This window comes from Hipposideros armiger, unplaced genomic scaffold (assembly GCF_001890085.2).
Source record: "Hipposideros armiger isolate ML-2016 unplaced genomic scaffold, ASM189008v1 scaffold_326, whole genome shotgun sequence".
Taxonomy (NCBI): Eukaryota; Metazoa; Chordata; class Mammalia; order Chiroptera; family Hipposideridae; genus Hipposideros; species Hipposideros armiger.
In genome coordinates, this window is record NW_017731676.1 from 1,287,048 (window position 1) to 1,307,791 (window position 20,744).

The 20,744-nt window shown below is 33.4% G+C and overlaps 1 protein-coding gene across 11 annotated transcripts in view; it reads left to right on the forward strand.

Moving 5' to 3' along the window:
• The window catches only part of CACNA2D1 (calcium voltage-gated channel auxiliary subunit alpha2delta 1), a 484,358-nt gene that overhangs the window by 244,619 nt on the left and 218,995 nt on the right, over positions 1-20,744 (forward strand). For all 11 annotated transcript variants that reach the window (XM_019660718.1, XM_019660719.1, XM_019660721.1 and 8 more), the window contains exon 4: positions 15,524-15,583. In XM_019660718.1, coding sequence (XP_019516263.1) covers positions 15,524-15,583 — 60 coding nt within the window. The remainder of the gene's footprint in view (positions 1-15,523; positions 15,584-20,744) is intronic.

The following is a 20,744-nucleotide window of genomic DNA, read 5'->3' on the forward strand; positions in this document are numbered from 1 at the left end:
TTTAAGAGCACTTTGGAATAGGTAATGAATGTTTAGGCCAAATGAGTGAATCTTAGATGGAGAAACTTTCAAGCACTATTGGCCAAGCAGGGAAGAATTTAAGCACAAATGCAGCCTGTTACATCTTTCTGGAGTCCCACTCATAAGTCTCTGTTACTCTGTTTACCCGTTAAATAATCCCGTTAATATTCTGCCTATATGTTAAATAAGACCAGAATACCACAGCCCAAATACTTCTTTCATAGTGTTGAAATTGGTGAATTCTTAAAAACCTAATATTCTTTACTGGTTCTTTAGAAGGTGGACATTGTACCAAGTTCCTACAATGATACTTTTCAATAACATACCACCTTATTTTCTTAGACAAATTTATGCTACATCAAGTCATTTGACATTCAGTAAGTCAAACAAGTAAAATATGCCTTAAATATGACCACTGCATTAATTTGTTTTCATTGTCTTACCACATCAGGTAGCATTTCTCTCTGCTTTTGCTTTCTACCTTCTTCAGAAATCCATCTAATGAAAACTAATATTTTCTTAGTATACTTTTGATCTGTTTTATATTTCTCTCTCTTTGTGATATTTTCTTTTGATAGATTATGATGTACCAAGACCGGAGCATGAAGTTTAGGTCTCAGGTATCAGAGCATTCTATATAGCTCCTAAAATCAAGTTCTACATATAGAAAGTAGATGATCATAAATATGCATTGATGTCTTTAATTAAATCAATTTTAATTTGTTGATGGCTATCCATTATATCCTCAAAAATCTTGACTATTGTCTATTTTTCTTATTATGTCTACCCCTTTATGTTTAGGCTATCTTTTGGAACACCTTTGGAAATGTATTCACTTTGTGGATTATTATGGTACTTACCTTCAACCTTTGAGATTGATTGAAGGTAAAGACATATATTTCATATGCATTTGGTTGAAAATAAGCCTCCTTTTTTCAGTTTTTTTCAAATGATTTTTTTTCATTATGCCCAATTTTATATTACTGATATTTATTTAAAGCTAGATATTTGTGAGGTTTAAATACATGGGTTTTGTAAAATTGTTTGTTATTTGCAACCTTAAAAATGGAAGGAAAAGAGAGCTTTAGAAGTCTAGAATTCATTAATACTGATTAACTCTTAGATGGGTTATGTTTGCTGTCACATTAGATCTTCACCATAAACTTGTGAGGGTATTTGAGATCATTATCTCCTTTATATAGAAGAAGAAACTGTGATGTAGAGATTATATATAATAAGTGGAAAAGCCACAGTTAGAATTCAGGTCTGGGTCTAAATCCATCATGCATCTTTCTTGAATACATCATATCATATATAGTAAGTCCTCACTTAATGTCATTGATAGGTTCTTTGACTTTAAGTGAAATGATATAAAATGAAACCAATTTTACCGTAGGGTAATTGATATAAACAAGAGGTAAGTTCCTATGGCATCTCACCAACATTATAACAAAGCAGTATTATTCTTTTCTAGATCACTTTTCTAGAAATCATACATTCTGTTCCCTTTGCCCTAATATGTTACCCAATCTGGAGATAAAAATAAGACATACTAAACTTTAAAAAACATTTTTCCCTAAACATATTTCTTTGAAACTGTCTCTGCAAATGATAATAACCTTTTATCTCTGTCAGGTCTGGGGCATTTCTGAGCCTACTGAGTTTGTTTGGTTCATGCCCCAGTAATTCCGATGACAGGAAATCGCTCTGCTCTGTAACACACATCAAAGTTGCACTGCCTGGTGATTTCAGTGCCTTACAGAGATTTTGGTGACATAATTTTTAGTATTTTCTTTCAAGAGCCCTTGGGGCCTGGGATAAGAGCAATTAGAGGTATATTCAATAGACTTTACTCAAATAATCTTGTCCACCTTTTTCAAATATGGCTTATTTCTTTAGAGCAAATGAGTTTGTTTCTATTTTCCCTTTCTTTCAGAAAAAATTATTTTCTTAAAAGCTCCTAGATACCTTGAGTAAATAAATCCCTACAGGAAAATCTCATTTGCCCTCCCACAGTGTGCCAGAGAAAATACAGTCTGTATGGCAAAATTAAGCATTATCTTTCCCCTTCACTCACCTTTTTGATCATAGATATCATAGATCTCTCTGGAAGAAGTAAGGGTTAATAGAGTTTATGAGCAAACCCTACCTCCCCTATATATTTTTGTTTGTTTGTTTTCATCTGATCTTCTGTTTCAGTGTTAATATTCATTCTTATTAACAATAACACTGCTAGTATTGAGTTACCAGCGTGGATAATGCTTACCTAGTTTTCAGCTCTGCAGCTTTATCTCATATAGCTATTGTCCTGGCCTATGAATGCTGCAGCAAAGCAGTAGAATGCAGTAAAGAGAGAAAAATAGTCACTTGTAAAAAAATGTTACTAATTTAGAAAATGAAAAAAAAATCTAATAAATCCTGAAGGAGAATTTTTTTTTAAAGATTTTATTGGGGAGTTGGGGGAGGGGAAACAGACAAGTTACTGTCCTTTTGTTCTTTAGTCTAGTTGAGGACACCGCTTCACTGGCCCATGTTGGTATTATCATTGTGCTCTTCCTGGCTGAGGTAGATTGATCACCAGCCGTTAGACAGCCGCTCAAGGAAGCTCATGCTGGCGGCCCACCACTTACGCTGGCTTCCGGCCACTCCCAGTAGCTTACAGCAGCCCACTGCAGCCCCACTGCAGCCTACGCCATCACCGGCCACTCATGGAAGCCCAGCTCCAGGTCAAGCTGTTGTTCACCATTCTTAGCAGTAGAGGGCGCTGCGTCATTGGCCCATGTAGGAACCGAACCGGGGGCCCTGCTGCTCAGAGCTCAAGCTCCCAAGCCAACTCTTTTTTTTTTTTTTTTTAGCTGAGCCATCCTGCCACCTGTTGGCAGCTCAGCTCAAGCCAGGAATTGAACCAGTAACCCTGTTGCTCAGAGCTCGCACTCTTCTTGAATGAGCTCTTAACCAACTGAGCCACTCGGCCGGGCCCCAAGCCAATTCTTAACCAACTGAGCCACTCGGCCAGCCCTGAAGGAGACTTTTTAAAAATACTTCATTGTTTGTTTGATACATAGCTGAGCTACTCTCTATTGTATAGCTAATGAGAAGAAATTACTCCATGTTTATAGTTTTTCTTCCACTTATATGATGTTGAGAGCAGGGTTGTATAACTTTTTTTATCAGGTGAGATGGGGCAAGGGCTCTGGAACAGGTAACCTTATTCAAATTCCATCTCTTCCACCACTTCCTCCTAGCCAAGCACCTGAGAGGAATTTCCTACACAATCAGTAGATGCTACCATTAGCTCCATTTCCAGAGGAGTAAACGGACTTCAGGGAGCAGGTAATGCAGGGCAACTTAAACTCTCTGAGGCCTCGTTACTCCTATGTAAATGGAACTAACTAATGATAGTATCTATCTACTAAGGATGTAAGAAAGATAGATGGGGTGATTTTTTGTGAGGTGCTTGGCAAAGAGTAAGTACTGAAAAAATGTCATCCTTTATTATTATTTATACCTTATTATGATGGTCAACTGAGATACCATCTTTAAAGTAAATTCCATAAATTGTAAAGAGCTATGCACATTTTGACTATCATTGTTCTTAATGAATATCATGCACATCATATAATGAATATAAAATTTTAATTTTTCTTAAAATTAAAAAAAAGAAGCCTTCTTGAACTTTCCATGTGAGACCTAAGGGTTTAAAATTTTGTCACTTCTTAGAAATTTATATCCAAGAAATATGAGCAGAAAATTATAGGATAATAATATGAGAATTACTAAGAGAACTTTGATAATTTCATTTGCGGTACATTTTTTTACTGAAATTGTTAAATGTCACTTGAGAACAATGAGAAATAATACTCAAGTTAAGTACTACTCCAGTTAACCTAAAAACTAAAGAACTACTCTATATTTTACAGCGATTTAAAAACACATTCTCTAGAAAAGAGGGAAACAAGAATGACATATTTTTTTCAGATGAGCAGTTTGTGATATTAAAAAAAACCTAGTAAATTTAATCTTTTACTGATTTGATTGACTGATTTATACATCATAGTGATTTTCCAAATCCTAGGAAGGAAAATTATGCAAGTGGGGGAGGAGCGTACAGCACACACTTTTTTTGTACCATAGACTATGTGATACAGTCACCTCCAACGTATCAACAAAAATGGGGAGGGGATTTTTTCCATAGCAACATTAATAAAATGGAAAATGTGCCTACTGTCTGTGATCACATTTTTTTTAAGCCAGCCCACTCTCCAAATTGACAGCCTGTGAGAGTTAAACTCAATGGTAAATTATTTAAAAGTAAAAAGAAATTAACATAACATGACAGGAATGATAAATAGTTTACTACCAGCCAAAGAGTAGCCTGAGGTAAAAGAAACAAACCCCCTTTGATATAATAAGAATCAAAGGGAGGGTAGAGGGAGCAGGAGTCCTGGAGATGGCAACTCATTATTGTAAAATTAAAAGGATGGAAGGTGACTGGAACAGATATAATCTGACAGGACCTTGGGTGCACTGCAGTATGTTTGGACCAGAATGACATATTCCTGTTTGATTATACCCTCAGTGAGAGAGAACGCCTCCTTTTTCACCTTATTAGTAATAGCTAATTTTGACAAAGATGCTACTGCTGTGTTTGTTTCGCAAAAATCTCATTAAATCCCTGTTTAATTCTGTGAAACTGGTGCTACTATCTCTGTTTTACAGATGAAGAAACAGAAGCACAGGTAAATTAAATAACTTCTCTCATATTTTCCAAGTCAATACATGTTTTATGGTTTCCTGACTACTTCTTGAACAAACCCTGCACAAAATTTTAACTAAAAATAAAATATTAAGAACTATATTCAGAAAAGCTGAGTGAACAGTTTGTGTAATATTTTTAGTTATCACGTAATATTGGGAAGTTTTTGCATTTACTAGTATTTTAAATTTCTGTGGAGTAGCTGCCCACGTCAAATATGTCATATCTATTTAAAGAACAGTTTGGGGGCAGTGGAAGGTAATGGATGTCTATCTGTGTGTTCACTTGGAAAATTAATAATTCAGGCTGTTTTAAATCTCTTGAATTATGATGTGAATGTCGGAAATATAGTGATAAACACTGGAAGGATTATAAAATGCTGAAAGAAAAATTATATATGAAAAGATCTTTTACTGATGGTATAAACCTCTTCAGTTAATTTCCACTGTAGGGTATCAAAATAAATTTTGTAGACTTTTTAATCTGTTCTTCTTGCTAATATGTTTTTTAATTCATTTTCAGTTTTTGATACATATACAAATTTATATGTATACATATATGAAACTAAAGACAAATTACAAAAATATGTTCTTTTGTTGAAGCTTTTAGATTCACCTTCTGATTTTACTTAAAACCAAGAAAATAGAAAGTACCAAAAAAAATATTAAATGTACTTCTCAATCTGTTACACATTTTTTTATGATGTCAGCTTGCATCATGTTCAGTTAAATTGTATCTTTTCTATTTTCATATTCTAACAAAACCCACATTAATTTTGATACATTTTTAGGTTTGCAGGAAGATAGAGCCTCACACAAACTATCTGACAATGAAAAGTGGCCTTTGCACATTTTTTTCTTCTTTTTAAATGGTTGTATACTTCATCAATTCTTTTATGTTACCTGAGTTGTACAAAGATTTGAACATTTTCTTATAAGTATAGCATTTTCCCCCCTCTACTTGCGTAAACTTTTGTGCTTTATGCTTTATTTGATAACCAGAATACTTAAAACAAAATGAAACCATGAAGCCTACACACATTCCTGCAAAATATGAGTAGTGGGCTCGTAGGAAGTAAGCCAGTTTGAGTCCATTTAGAGAACAGAGGGAGAAAAGTGGAGAATTATAAAACTATAAATATAAAACAGTGTGCTTCAATAATATATTTCAAAGAAGAAAAATAAAAGATAATTTTAGATAATTATAAATTGCATTTTAATTCTAATTATTTGTTGGACATTTTATTGAGGATTCAATAACATTTCTACAGTTTCTATATACATTTACTGTTGTGTTCTGTAACATATCATGCAGTCATTTTGCATATTTTGTCAAAAAGGCAAATGTTTTTCCTTATTATTATTTTAGTTTCCAAATTAAAGCCAATTGTCTCAGGAACAAAGCTTATAAACTATAATAATTAGTAAAAGTTAGACTCTCAATCATGATTAAACTTCTGAATTGGTATCCATCCAATCAGGGACTTCTGCCTCATGTATTAAAAAAAAAAAGGCTTTAGAATAAATTGTTGTTGTTTTATTTCTCACAGCTGTAAGAGCTTCTTTTAAAATAACATAAAACTTCTGCTTGAAGAGTGCTATGAGTTTTTATTTTAGAGCTGTGCTTTTCGTCTTTAGTACACATTAGAATCCCTGGACGGTCTCATAAAAGCAGGTTGATAGGGTTCACCCCAAGAGTTTCTGATCCTGTAGGCATAGTGTGGGTTCTAAGAATTTGCATGTCTAACCCGTTCTCAGGTGTTCTAGAGTCACTAAGACTTAACTTAAGCAGGGTGTAAAATGCATGCTCAGTAAAGAACTGAAGACAAAATAAATGGGTCAGTTAAATGATGGTGAGAGTTTGAAGAGATGGAGATGACTCAGTGAATCTTTTTATGGAAGCAGACTCAACACAATATGGTGTACCAAGAAAGGCCAAAGATCTGATTTTTTACCCTTCTTGCAAGCTAATAAGCTAGCCCACCACAATTTTAAAGATTGAGTAGACTCCCTGAGTCAGACACAGTGGACTTGGTCCTGACACAGCAGGCAGCTTGGGGCTTGTGTTCATGTCAGATGTCCCAGACCCTCAGGTCCAATGGCAGCCGTGCTGAGTAGCCCAATTACGCACTATACATGCTGTGAGTTTGTGTCACAGCCAAGGAACCCTGAGCTTGGGAGACCCCAGCCTTCTAAAGGGGGCCTGCCAGCAAACCCGCCTAACTTTTGCCCCACAGATTATTTTTATTATCCTGAGCAACAAATTAATCTTTCCTCTTCTGTGCAGGGAGATGCGCTCTCTGTCTTCCAAAACTGTTATTCTTGACAAGAGTCCAGAGCAGAAGCTGTCCCTCCTGTGTTCACATGACATGCTGAAATGTGAGAGACCCGTGGAGAACTGTCTCCCAACACGGGGATTGGAAATAGGACTATTTCAAAGGGAACGGTCAAAAAGATTTTGATGTTTTAGTCTCAGCTGTTTAATAACTTTACTTCAGAAAGAATTTAGGATGGCTATTTTTTCCCCCCTGAGGAAGTGTATGTAATATTTCTTGGTGACAACAATTTCAAGATTTTCAATTTATTAACTTTATAATTTAGGAGTCACTTCCGTGTACTTCAGTTTTTAATATGTGATAGCTTCCATTTGTTGAGGACTTCACCAATATCCTATTTAACTCTTGCAATACAATATGATGTATGACTCTAATCAACTTTGTTTTATATTTGAGAAAATTGAGGTGAAAAGGTGTTATTTAATTTGCTACTGGTCACACATCTAGTGATCTGTAGAGCTGTTAGAATTACATTATGCTGTTTTAGTTGTTTACAGTAGTGAAAAATAATCTCTAGATATGACCAAATTAGGGTGGCTTAGGTGTGGTATTTATTTGTAGGCAGTTTGTTGGTTGGCAAAGTCATTGAAGATCTTTGGAATTAGCCTGACATAGTCAACAGAATTCACTTCTCAGCAGAGAGGATGCTGTTTGCATCCCCTAATGTAAATTGTTTGATGTTGTAGCTTAACTAAGTGGGACCCTAGAGCCAATTATCAGTAGTACTAAGGACTAGTCGAGTTTTAGGGACTATCCTTTCTTTTCTCTTTTTTTCTTTCCCTTTCCACTGCCTAAATTATCTTCCTTCTCCACAATGATCCTTTTCTGGGTTTCTGAATTGACATTAGTATTCAACATTTAGAAAATAAAGCAACTGATTATAAATTAATTCTAGAAACCAGAGTGGGATTACTTGGATTATCTTGAATCTCTGCAATATCCCCAGCCAAATTCTAATAAATTTTAAGGATCAGGTGGTGATGCATTAGTCCAACAATTTTTAAGAATTAAGGGGCATTTTATTAAAGTAGCAACATGCTTCTAATGTAGGTTGACAACTTTTGTGGCCTCTCAAAGTGACATGGTAATGAGTGATGATGATTTAGTGAACCTAGTCAGAAATCTTGATACAACTGAGATAAAACCTCGAAAATACTTGGAAATGATCATTTCTACATTTCTACACACATTAATTAAGTGACTTCTCTCTGCCACATTGTGTGAGGTGTGTGAGGTATACAGACATGAAAGAACTGTTTCTTGTACCTAAACAACTCACATTTAGTGGTTTATTGAGAAAGAGCGAGAGCCAGAAAGAGAGAGAGAGAGAGAGAGAGAGAGAGAGAGAGAGAGAGAGAGCGAGCGCAAGAATTGAGTACAGGATGATGGGTATCATGATAGTGTAAGGATATGACTCCAGTAAAGGGCAGTAAGTTATTGCTGTTTACTGCCATCAAATTGTGCTTCTGTTTAAAAGAGTGCATCTCAAAGAGCAATTAAATCCATGTCTAATGTAGTAAAAAGCTTGTCCTCTGAAAGCGTGTTTTCAAAGTTTAGTCCAAGGAAAAGAGGTACTATATTAAAAGTGTCAATTTCTGGGAATGACCTCAGGTATAGAATGAGAATCTTTGAATGAAGGTCCGTTGAGTGGGTTGTGTGAGGCCCTGTTATGCTGAACAAGCTCATTCGGTGATTCTTTGGAGGTGGCGAAGTGTAGAGCTGATGTGGAAATTATATTCAGTTGAACAATCTTTTATTGTTTTGTGCTGTAGAGTCGTAAAAAAAAAGGTAATGGTGATTACCAGTTGTGTATTATTTACTTTCACTACTGCTAAAAGGAGTTTTACTATTCTTACCAGATGACATCTCCTTTACCCTGGCTTCTGTATTCCAAGAGTCTGCCAATTTATTTGGATCTAATTACATCTCTGAAGATTAGACTTGAAGCTTTGTGATTAATTTCAAAAGCGTTTCCTGAATATGGCAGATCTAGGGCTGAAATCTATACAACACGATCCAGAAGCCATGTTCCAAAAGATTTGTTTTTCACTGGGCTACAAATAGAAGAATAAAAGATGACTGGCTTGATTTCAGCAACTTTTATTTATATATGTGCATATAGAATACTCCATTAAACCTTGTAGTAGAAGGAAAAATAGCATTTGTATTATGAAATTTTCATTTCACATAATGTTATGAAATCAATTGTAAGAAAATGATAGGCTATCAAAAATAATTAATCTGTAGCCTTACATTGCACTTTATACAATGTAAGATATATATGGGATTTGGCTTAATATAATCATAAATTCATATTTTACCATTAATTTTGATAATTTTCTTACATCATAATTTCAGTGTTTATAGGAGTGTTAAATATATATAATATTTTAAAATAGACGTAAGTAACAAGACTATATATATGTATACATATATATATATATATATACACACATATATATATATACTTTATTTCTATTTGGTCAGTCTAGTTACAAATAATTTTAATGAGTGTTTATTTTGAAACATATATAATGTAGCATGTTCTGTTTCTGTTAAGAAACAATAGTTAAGAGAGCAAACTCCATCTTTTCTCCTCAATAAACTCAAATACATGGACCGGTGCTAAGCTATTTTACCAGGATTGGGTAGAATTTTTCAAATCACTGGAGTATATTTTTCTAAATTAAAATAGAATTTTATTAAAAAATATTTTTTATGTCTTGGAATCAATTTGGGATTTCCCTGCTAGTAAAACAAAAGTGAATTTGAAAAAAGGGAATTTGATGGCCATAATTATGTATCCATGTTTCATGTCATTAAACAAAAGCAGAAAGTCTGTAAAAGCATAATTAAGCAAGCTTAGGTAAAACATACTAACAGCATTTAGTCATCTTTGTAAGAGTGGGTTTGCTAACCCATAGCACCATAGTGAGAGGGGATTGATATGTCTTTGGATAAGTTGAATTGCTTAAGTGCTGATTTAGCCTCCCTCAAACTGCACCAGTAATGCCTGTGCAGAGGGAATGATGGCTTCTTGATGGAGAGAAGGAATAGGCAGGAGTGTGTTTATAAATAAGGCCTGTTGCTGTGTCCTGATAAAGATGCAATTAATGCATAGAATTTTGGTGCTAAAAAAGGATTTTAGAGATGGCTTCAGCTTCGTTTCCCTCTTCCAGGCATTATCTTTATTTTCCAAAACCCTGAGCAAACCATTTCTCAGAAATCATTGACATTGATTCTCTTGTTTAATCTAAACCATTGCTTGCTTGTAAGGGTGATTGATGGGTTTCTCCTAAGACAAATCAGTCCCCTCCATAAAACTGGTGGAGTTTCTCTTTGGTATTCAACCTGCATGCAACCTATTAGAAAGAAGAAGCAACAATATCAACATCAGATGACATTTACATAATTGAAAAAATACACCCCAAACAATGTCAAAGAATACAGACTAATTAATTATAATTATTGCTATGGGTAGGGAAATTGGTAAAAGGGGGTAAATAAAGTGAGCTTCAAGGTTATTAGTGATATTTTGTACAAACAATTGTTAAGAAAATATTTAAAAAGATAAAGATGAATTCTGGGTGATGGGTTCTAAACTATTTGTTTCTATGCTTTTCAGTATTTTTTTATATTTCACAATTATCTCTCTATTCTCATTCCATTTATAGCAAAAATAAAATAAAATTGACCTCATTTTATTGACCGCTATATTAAACTGTTATATTCCCTGAATGGCATGTGCTTTGGGACCATCATATGGTTCTACAGATGAGGGCTTTTCTGTAGGGCAAAATACAATGAAAATTTAGGGACCATTAAGATGTTTTCATTTATTTCACTCATACCTCTTGAAGTGGGTACAGTTATTATAGTTCTAACGTAGTATATTCTATGAAGTTATGTTGTAAAATTCAAATGGAAGCAAAATGTTATTGAGTTTGTAATGTGCTACATATTTAGCATACCAAATAGGAAATATCTGAAGTAGATATTATTTTTAGATGCTGAAAAATGTTAAGTCCATTGCCTAAAATTTCATAGTTAGTGAATAACAGCAGCACCAGAATTAGAAACCAGGTCTGTCTAATTTAGAAGTGCATGCTCATTATACTGTAGCTCCAAAATTGATTGTACTGTACCTGTAAACTTTTCTTCAAACCATAGAAGTCGGTTCATTCATCTAAATCTTCTGTTTTCAATAGGTATTGTTAGACCATTCAATTGGTTATCCTGTTTTTTTTTTCCCTTTGGCTATTTTAAGAACATCGGAAGAAGATAGACAATTCATTAGAGTAATTAAAAAAGTTGTCAACATAGGTATAATATATTGAATTGTTAATCCTTATTGAGTGTTCATTATTTGAACAATAATCACGTAACATGCATATTTTACTTGGATTAGTCTATTGTGGAGCTCTATTAACTTCTTATTAGAAGGAAAAACATTGACATACACTAGCCAAAGAAATTGTTTTGAATTAGAGATGTTTCTTTGAATTATGTTTCTAAGAATTCTTGATTAACATTTGTATCAATGGTATCAGTCTTAACTGAACTGTCATATGATCCCTGAAGGTTTCCTTTCAAAGTTATCAAAAGAAAATTCTTTATAATTAAGTATTTCAGAAAACTTATTTTATCTTTCATTAGCAATAAACTTACAGCTCAGGAAGCAAATTATTTACAGGTTTTGAAAATTGTCTATTTCCAAGAGAAAATATATTTAAGTATTGTTAAAGAGAGTGATAGAAATATTTTCTTATACGCTACATAATTTTACTGCTCTGATTAGGCTTTCATATCACCTGACAGAATTCAATGCTAGTGGAAGAGATAAAGATATGACAAAAAGTGAAGGTTGGAATGAATAAGGCTTCAAGGGAGCTGATCTTTCTCTGATCTGATAAAACCTCTCCCATTCTCTATTTTTTTTCTGCATATCAAAAGCTTTTTCTCTGATTAGCAATGTTCTCTCAAGATTTGAGGGCAAGACCTCTGTAAAGTCATTTCTCAAACTGACATACAATTTTTGTGCTTATTTTGTTTTTTAGTCTTTAGCAATTTCTAAAAATTTGCTGGGAAATTTCTCGTTAACCGGAAATAGTTTTCCACCAGCGTTTTGGTTTGGATACTACTTTGTTTTCATGTATCCTGTGAATAACTAGTGATGTTATCTTAATATGAGCAGAATTAAATTTTAGGTTTCTTTCCTAGGTATTTATGCTGAGCTGGGTTCTTTGTTTCTATCAAGTGTTTGCTCTGATTTCAATGACTTGATACTATTACTATAGATTAAATGAGAAAAATACATTTTCGTTTTTTCTGAAGTAAGTTATTGTTACAGGGTATACTTATATAGCCAACCATAGAAACAGGAATGCTCTACCAAACAAATATTTATATTTTATTAGGTAGAAATTTTATCAGTCTTAACGTATTTGTCTGTGTTGACATGTGTTAAATCATTGACTTAAAAACAAACAAACAAACAAACAAACAAACAAAAAACCTGTCGCTTGATCAGAATGGAAATTAATTAGGGATTTGAGGTCTTCAGAAGACCTGTCAGTTTGCTGTAAGTCACAACTAGTTGGTCTTTTGCCACAAGAAAGAGAATTATCAACAACTATTTGTGTTAGTCCCCAAGATAGACTATTTAAGTATCTAAAGTTCAGTATTATGCTTTATCATGAAATTTGTTAGATAAAAAAAAAATCATTCATGAATTTCTTCATGAACAAAGAAGATAGCAGTAGTGCATTTCATAACTATGTATTTCTTACATTTCATAGCTGGGGATATAAAATTTGGCAACTTTTGAGCTTCAAATCAACCTTTTAAAATGCACTTTCCCCCCTTTCTTTGTCTTTATGTTTCTAAAACAATTTCTGAATCTTGTAACAAATGACATTTGCTTCATGAAATTAGTGTTTAAAATGTGTGTGTGTGTGTGTGTGTGTATACACACATATACATATATATAGTTGATTTGGACTTTCCTCCCTCCCTCTAAAATTGTCTTATAGTTAGTTAGTTGCCATTGTTCATCCCTCTGATGTTTTTCTAGAAATAAGCTGATGATTGCTGTCATTATGGCTTATTAGTCATGGATTATACCCATGTCATAAGCCACGCGATTCTGGATCACATGGGTTAGGTGTGCTTTCTCATGTGCTCTGTGGAACGTCATGGTCGAGCCAGAGCCGGTGCCTTGAAAACTGCACTTCCCTGTGGCTGAATATCCCACAGTGTGTTTTGTGTGTCGTGTTGGTTTCCTCCTTCTGTGCATGGTGAAAGAAAAAAATCTTAACATGCCTCTCCAAGACAAATAGACATTTTAGAGTTTAATATTTCTTAATGTAAAAAAAAAAATTAACTTATTTATATTTATCTAGTATTTTGCTTAAATTCACAAAATGCTCAAGCTTATTATTTGCCACATACATATGATCTTATATCATCTGTTAAAATGAGGGAAGACTTACACATTGAGTTTTCTCGAGAATATGCCTTCCTGTTTATTTTCTCATTCTGTCTGTCTTTATCTTCTCATACTGGAGTTTTCTTATAAAGAGATTGCTTCCATTTATTTGCCATTTTAGTCCCTGGTGGCTACATTTTTACACTGAATTTGAGTTTCTAGAAGCAGGGTGATATAACATCACTGAAACGTACTCACTCTACTTTTGGCTTTGCTCTGTTTAGTTTTTTGGGTTTTGTAGGGCTAAAGAAGCTTTTTTGGGGTCACTCTCCCTGCTACAATTTCTAACATTTACCAGCTTCTATTATACTCTGTCTCTGGCTGGTAACTGACAGCTGAGACCTTTGTCATGTAAACATGCTAGACAATTTTCTTTTTAATTCCGCTTAGGGATTCTTAAATTAAGATCCCCCATTAAGCAATATTTTGTAGTCATGGATAATACTTACATAATGGTTTATAAAAATGAACAGATTACAGTATTAAGTAGCAGGGGATAGAAGCCGATATACTAACATAAAATCTGCCCTGAAAGAGTGTTTCCATTATCCAGGGTTGTCTGGACTTACCTAGGAAGAGCACACACTGAAGCATACATAGTTCATGGTGAAAGAGTAAACACATGAATCAATTAAACACTGAGATTTATACTTTTTTAAAACCTAACCTGATCTCTCTTAATAAATGAGTTTAATACATTCACATGTATTATATTTGATGTTGTTCTTGCCCTATTTCTGCCACTGTGTTCTAGCAGGTTGGGGGTCAGGCCACAGAAGTAAGCACTGAGCTAGTTTCTCAAATGACACAAGAGTGTAAAGAGAATCATAATTACTCTTCAGATTTAGGCAGCTGTTGCATATATTGCTTACTGCCTGCCAAGCACTGTTCTAAGCACTTTATATGTAATACATCATTTAATCTTTTGAACTATCCATGAGGCAGAGTGTCACATTATTCACATGAGAAAACTGGAGAAGAAACCTAACTTTCCCAAGTTTGCACATGTGGACGCAGCAGGGCTGGTATTTACACCCAGGCTGTTCGCTTTCGTATCTGTGTGCTTAGTCACTAAGTGTTCTTGTCTCTTGTAAAAGCTTATTACACAGAGAACATAATAGTGACACTGGGAAATACAAAGAGAAAAGTCTAAAAACTATTAAAGAGGAAAAAAGAAGAATTTATCTACAAAAAGCGATGAACAGAACCACCATAGACAGTTTATTTCCAGAAGAACTAAAGGAATAACATTTTAAAAGCACTAAAGGAAAATAAGTCAGCCTAGAGTTTTCTAGCTTCTTTCATATACAAGAGTGAAGGTAAAATACAGCCATTTTCAGATGTGCAGGTTGTGACAGCTTTCTGCTACTCACAGACTATCTCTGAAAGGACTATTAAGAATGTACTTCAGCAAGGAGGTAATTATTACATTGTCATGGATTTTGGCCAAAAAAGCGTCCCAAAACTAAATATGCTATTAACAAGGTGCCTACTACAATGCTTCGCACATGTTTATTGACCTTTCAATGTCATTTCCTTTCCATTTATATAGAAACATGTGCTATAAAAACAATCTACCAAGATAAGAATCCTCTACTGATTAAAGCTTTTCCTAAAAACCGAAGTGTTGTTCTTTGCTAGAAAGCTTTTGGAGAGGACACTGCTGCCAATGATAGTAGAGGTAGTGAACCTAATGATATTCAAGAATAGCATGTTATGTATATTACTAAAGCGTAAATACATATACTGTATATCAACTTTAGTAAGTTAGATTACTAAATGATTTAGCATTTATGAATCATAAAAAAGGAGTCTCTTCTGTTTTTTATGTCCTCACAATTGATTTGAAAACCCAAGGATTCTATATAACAATAATGTATTCGTGTGGTCATTGGAATTCTAAGATTTATTGTTTCCTTTTCAGCGCCTGGCTTTGGAAGCAGAGAAAGTTCAAGCAGCCCACCAGTGGAGAGAGGATTTTGCAGTAAGGACCATTTTTTACCACTTGATTTAAGAGATTCATGTTTTGTGTTTGGATAATTGTGATTATATTAAAGGATAATTATGATTATATTAAAATATTTTAGTGGTGGAATCTAATGGTATTACAGTACCAAAATACAGCTATACTTTTTCACTGTAAAAAAATTGCTTTTGGGAAATCAGGATCAATCACATTATTCAAAATGTTTCTGCTTACGTTCCATATTTTTTAAAAAAAGTTCCTTGAAATGTTCATACTCAAAAGCATTTATGAAATTAATTATGGCACAAATAACATTAAATTACAATATCTGAATAAACTTTGTGAATATTATGGAAAACAAGTTGCACTGAAAAACTTTGAGTTTGTGATAAGTGATACGCATATTATAAGCACTTTGATGGTAACCAATGTGATTCAAGTGAGAATCAGTATATTAAGTCTTCTAAAATTTAATTTATTTCACTATAGCTGGAAGTCATCTTTCATTTACTCTGGCTGACTTTTAGAAATGCCAACTGATATTAACTTTTCCATGTATATCTTTGATAAACCTGTTTTGTGCTCCAAGAATCATTGTACATAATACAAATAGCAGACATTATTCTTGTGATGATATCTATCTATTATCTATTTTCTTACAGCCAAGGGACACAGTGAAAAAAAATATATCGTTAGTAGTCACTTAAAATATTTCTTATGTATTTGAATAATTTTATTTATATTGAAAATCTCTTTTGTTTCTGATCATAGAAAAATTCCAAACAGTTCATTTTGGGGATGTTGAAATAGGAATAGAGTATGAGTGATAGCTTGATTGAACTGTTCAATTGTCTTTGAATGTTTTGCAAAACAAAAGTCTAAAATTTGAAGGTTAAGAAAGTTGTGCTTCAATAGAACACTAAACTGAGTTTCAGTAATTAGCACTTTTACTTTGTGTTTACATTACATTGTATATGAAAGGAAAATACACTAAATTAAATTCCATGGACTTATGTGATAATGGTTAGTCTTCCATGCTTGACACTACTATTACTTATTTTTACTATCTTTACCACAAATTTATATTTTTAAAACAAACTCTTAGTCTGCTAAGTTGAGACTCTAATTGACTACTGTCAGTTTGATTTTTTCACTAACTTGATCATATTAGTATCATGTAGGTATTGCCTGTGTACACAACTGTTTGTCATAGGGTCATAGGTAGGCTAAAAAGATCAATTTGTCATCCATACTATATGAAGAAAAATTAAGTTAAAAACACAACCTTTTTTAGTATTGGGGACAAATTTTAAGGTCATCCAATGAAGATTTTATGATGTAGCTTGTTGCTTTTAGATAAAAGGAAAGTTGAAACTTCTTTTGTTTCTTGAATAGATAGAAAGCAGCCAAACTAATTTACGCAAATAAGTATCCTTTCCACTAGCTAATATTAAATAGAAATTACTGTCCCTCACCAACTTATAAGGCATAGTAAAAGGAGTGTAAAGGCATAATAAATGTGAAGCTAGACTGCATATTCTGTCTAGTATTGGTACACTACAATTGGGCTGTTTTAGTTTAAATTATGTGAGAATCGAAAAATCATTAAATTCATCCAAATCAGCTTCTGTTCTGTGTAGATTCCATTGCTTTCAAAAACAAAAGCTTTTCTTTGTTTTAAAGGAATTCAGTAATATTTCACATCGTCATTTATTAGTTGTATGTCTTTTTTAGTTTTCTAAGGATGAATCATGTGGAAAAAATAACTTGGCAAGTAGTGACGTAGTAATGCCTTTTATATCATTGGTGGTGTTTTATTTAATTATTATGTTACTGTTTTATAGATATATAGTTTCTTTTTCCAGATATATTAGAAAATATCTCATTGATATCAAGCTCATTAACACTAAATTGATATTTTGGCAATGGTTTATTTCTTCTTACAAAAATTATCAGCTTTTGTAGATAACACAAAAACTCTCAGTGTGTATTAGCAATAGCTATATTTTATTGAATCCAAACTATCATCAATTGTAAGGCATTCTATAATTTATGTATTGCTAAGAAAGAAAAAAAAGGAGCCAGTTAAATTATTATGTACCAACAATTTTAAGCTGTATTCTTATTTGTCAAATGTCTAAATGTGGTGTGGGGGAGGGGAATTACCTTGAAGTGTAACCTCTACTTTCTCAGTGCCTATATCCAAACAGAAACACTGCTAGGAAAATTTATGCAAGAAGACAAATTAGATTAGTGCCACAATGACACAAAAGCTATTACAAAGTCTTAGATGGTAAAATAGAAAATAAATTGTTTGCCCAGTAAATGTTAAGAGTTCTTAGCAAATAGTAGTCACGGTATGGGAGAATTTTTAAACAAATTCTGTTCTTAATTTCCCCCTACATCACCTCACAATTTATTGAGGACCTATGAACATCATGATTGACATTCAAAAAGGCTGTTAAAAGGAAAAAGAATTAGGCCACTTTAGAGCCCTGTCAACTCATTACCTGAGTCTTTCTTGAAGAACTGTGAATGATATTCAGGGGACACATATCTGTCACAGTTTGCACACTGAGAATTGATATTTTCCATATCTTCCCTTGTCAGTCATACATAAAGTCTTTACAATAGCCCTTCCCTTTGAAATACCATAGGTGATAGAACATTCAGATAGTGGTGGTTTTATATTTGCTGAATAGAACCTGATTGAAGATTGCCTGACCTTCGGGCTCAAATAAGTAAATAGTACAAAAATGTGACACACTCCCCCCCCCCTTTTCCTTTTCTTTTTGATGGACTAGAATGTTAAATCTCTTATTTTGTGAGAGCATACAAAACAGTTGCAAATTTTATCAATATCTTACCATTTAAAAGCGTTTCATTTGGAGTTAAATGCCACCATATTCAAAAAGGTCCTCCTTTTAAACTTTATAAGCCTTTTATCTTTTAAGGTATTTAACTGTTTGTATCAGTGCAATATTTCTTTAATGCCATCCTTTAATAATTGAATACTAAGATGATTTAGAAGGCAGAAATAATTTCCTAAAAAGTACATTAACATTTCAAAAGAAATATAATATTCTGCTTCTTCCCTCAAGTATAAGTAAGCAAGTTTTTTAATATTACTTAGGCAAAATGTTGATTACCATTCCCTACTGTGTAACGTAGAGAAACCTCATGAACGACAAGAACAAAAGGCAAAGTACTAAAATGCTGGCAACAAGAAAGGGATCATGTCATTCACAGCCCCTTGGCTCCACTCATTTCCCAGCTGAATGTACCACTGAGGGCACAAAGGGCATACATTCTAAATGGATTAAGATTTATGCAGTCATGCATTTACAAGTTCAGACCAATATTTGTAAATAAGCTATGTCTACCAGCTGCCTTTCGTGTCTCCATGCAACTCACCAATGTTAAAGGTGACATTTCTTGTCACTTATGATGGACAAATTATTTTATCAAGGGCAGGCTGCAGAAGGGAAAAAGAGCTTGGGAAATTAATTGTTCTGCATGAAATAATTGCTATTATTTTTACCTAACGGGTCTTTTCCAGTTGCATTTGAAATCTCATTTGATTGCATTGCAATGGTTAGTTAACTAAAGCAATTTTGTTTCCAACTAAGCCTGCAGAATTAATTGTAGTTACACATGTATAAGCATAAGGGGCATCTAATTTGTATTTTAATAAGTAGATTCTTTATGTACAGGCTATTAGCATCAGCTTGTTACTGAGCAGGCTGAGTACAGACATCTAGAAATTTGGCCAGTAAATAAAACATTTTTTAGCTTCAGCTTTACAGGGAAACTAAATTAGAAGGTAAGCATTTTTCTAGTGCAGTTGAATGTTATTGAGTGTCAATCAGGATAATTTAATTTAATATATATATGTGTATATTATATATTTTAAAAGTCACTTTGCTCAAATCACATTATGAAATGTTGCTTTAAAAGTAGTAATATGTACTCCCCAAGAAGCAATATTTACTAAAACTAGATTTTTAAAAAGAAAAAAAAAAGGTAGTAATAATTAAAATTTTGTGTTTATATGAGTTAAATTAATAGGCACTAGCGTCATGTATTTAATTATTTCACCTATCCCATCATTTCATGGAATTGCATTACTTCTGTTGATTGCAGCACAATTGTGAATATATGGACTATGAAAACATACTGCATTTATCCTAGTTACAACTTATAAAGATAAATACTATTCTAAATTATAATTTGGTGTAGGTCCTGGGTATGAAAGAGCTGACTTTTTAGGGATTAAAAAGTGGGGGGAGTAAAAAAAAAAGTCGGGGGTGGCATTGTGTTTTAATGAATGAATGAATTTAATAGATCATCAAAGTGATTTTAAGCTCTGACTAGATTTAGTCTTTCTTAATTTCTACCTTAGGTAGAATTACCCTTTTGGAATCAAGACCTTCCATATTTTAATTTTTTTTGCAATACTTCTATGTAGAGAAACAATCGATTTTTCTGCTGCTGCCTTTTTAGAGTCTCAGTCTTTTCTATCATCAAGATAGATGGAAAGGAGCCACAACACAAAATTGATTTACCCCCAAATTGTGGGAAACCAATTTGGTAGAAAAGACTCAGGCAAATTTATAGTGTCTTTCTTTTTTTTGTGTATACGTACTTACAAATGCTCATCGCAAGAGCATTATGATAGCAGAGTAGAAAATAATAACCATGGGCTTTAAATTGTTAGTTATCCTGGAAGATAACCCCTATCTTTTGTTTCTTATATTGAAAGATAGAGAATCAAAATGTTTATGCATTAATTATGTACCCAATAATATTGGTGTCATTTTAAATAATTTTTAATATTTGCTAATGACCTTCCAGACCTCACTTCCTATTATTTCTACTAAAGCCATGGTCACATGATAGTAGGACCCCCTAAAGTAAGATAGCATGGTGATTTTCCTGGGGTAATGTACATTTAGATCTGAATGGGACTGGGGAAATTTCTTTCTTTTTTGTCCCCCTTTCAGGAAGGGAGGAAGAAATTGGAAAGGACAGGTATCTATGACTTAGGAAATGGCGAGGTGGTTGGTGAATCTGTTTTTCAAGACCAATCACTGCCTCAGTAACCTGGGATTGAGCTAATGAAAACAGCACAAAATTATTGGGAGATTCCTGAAATTGCTGCCAGTGTTCTAGAAATGCT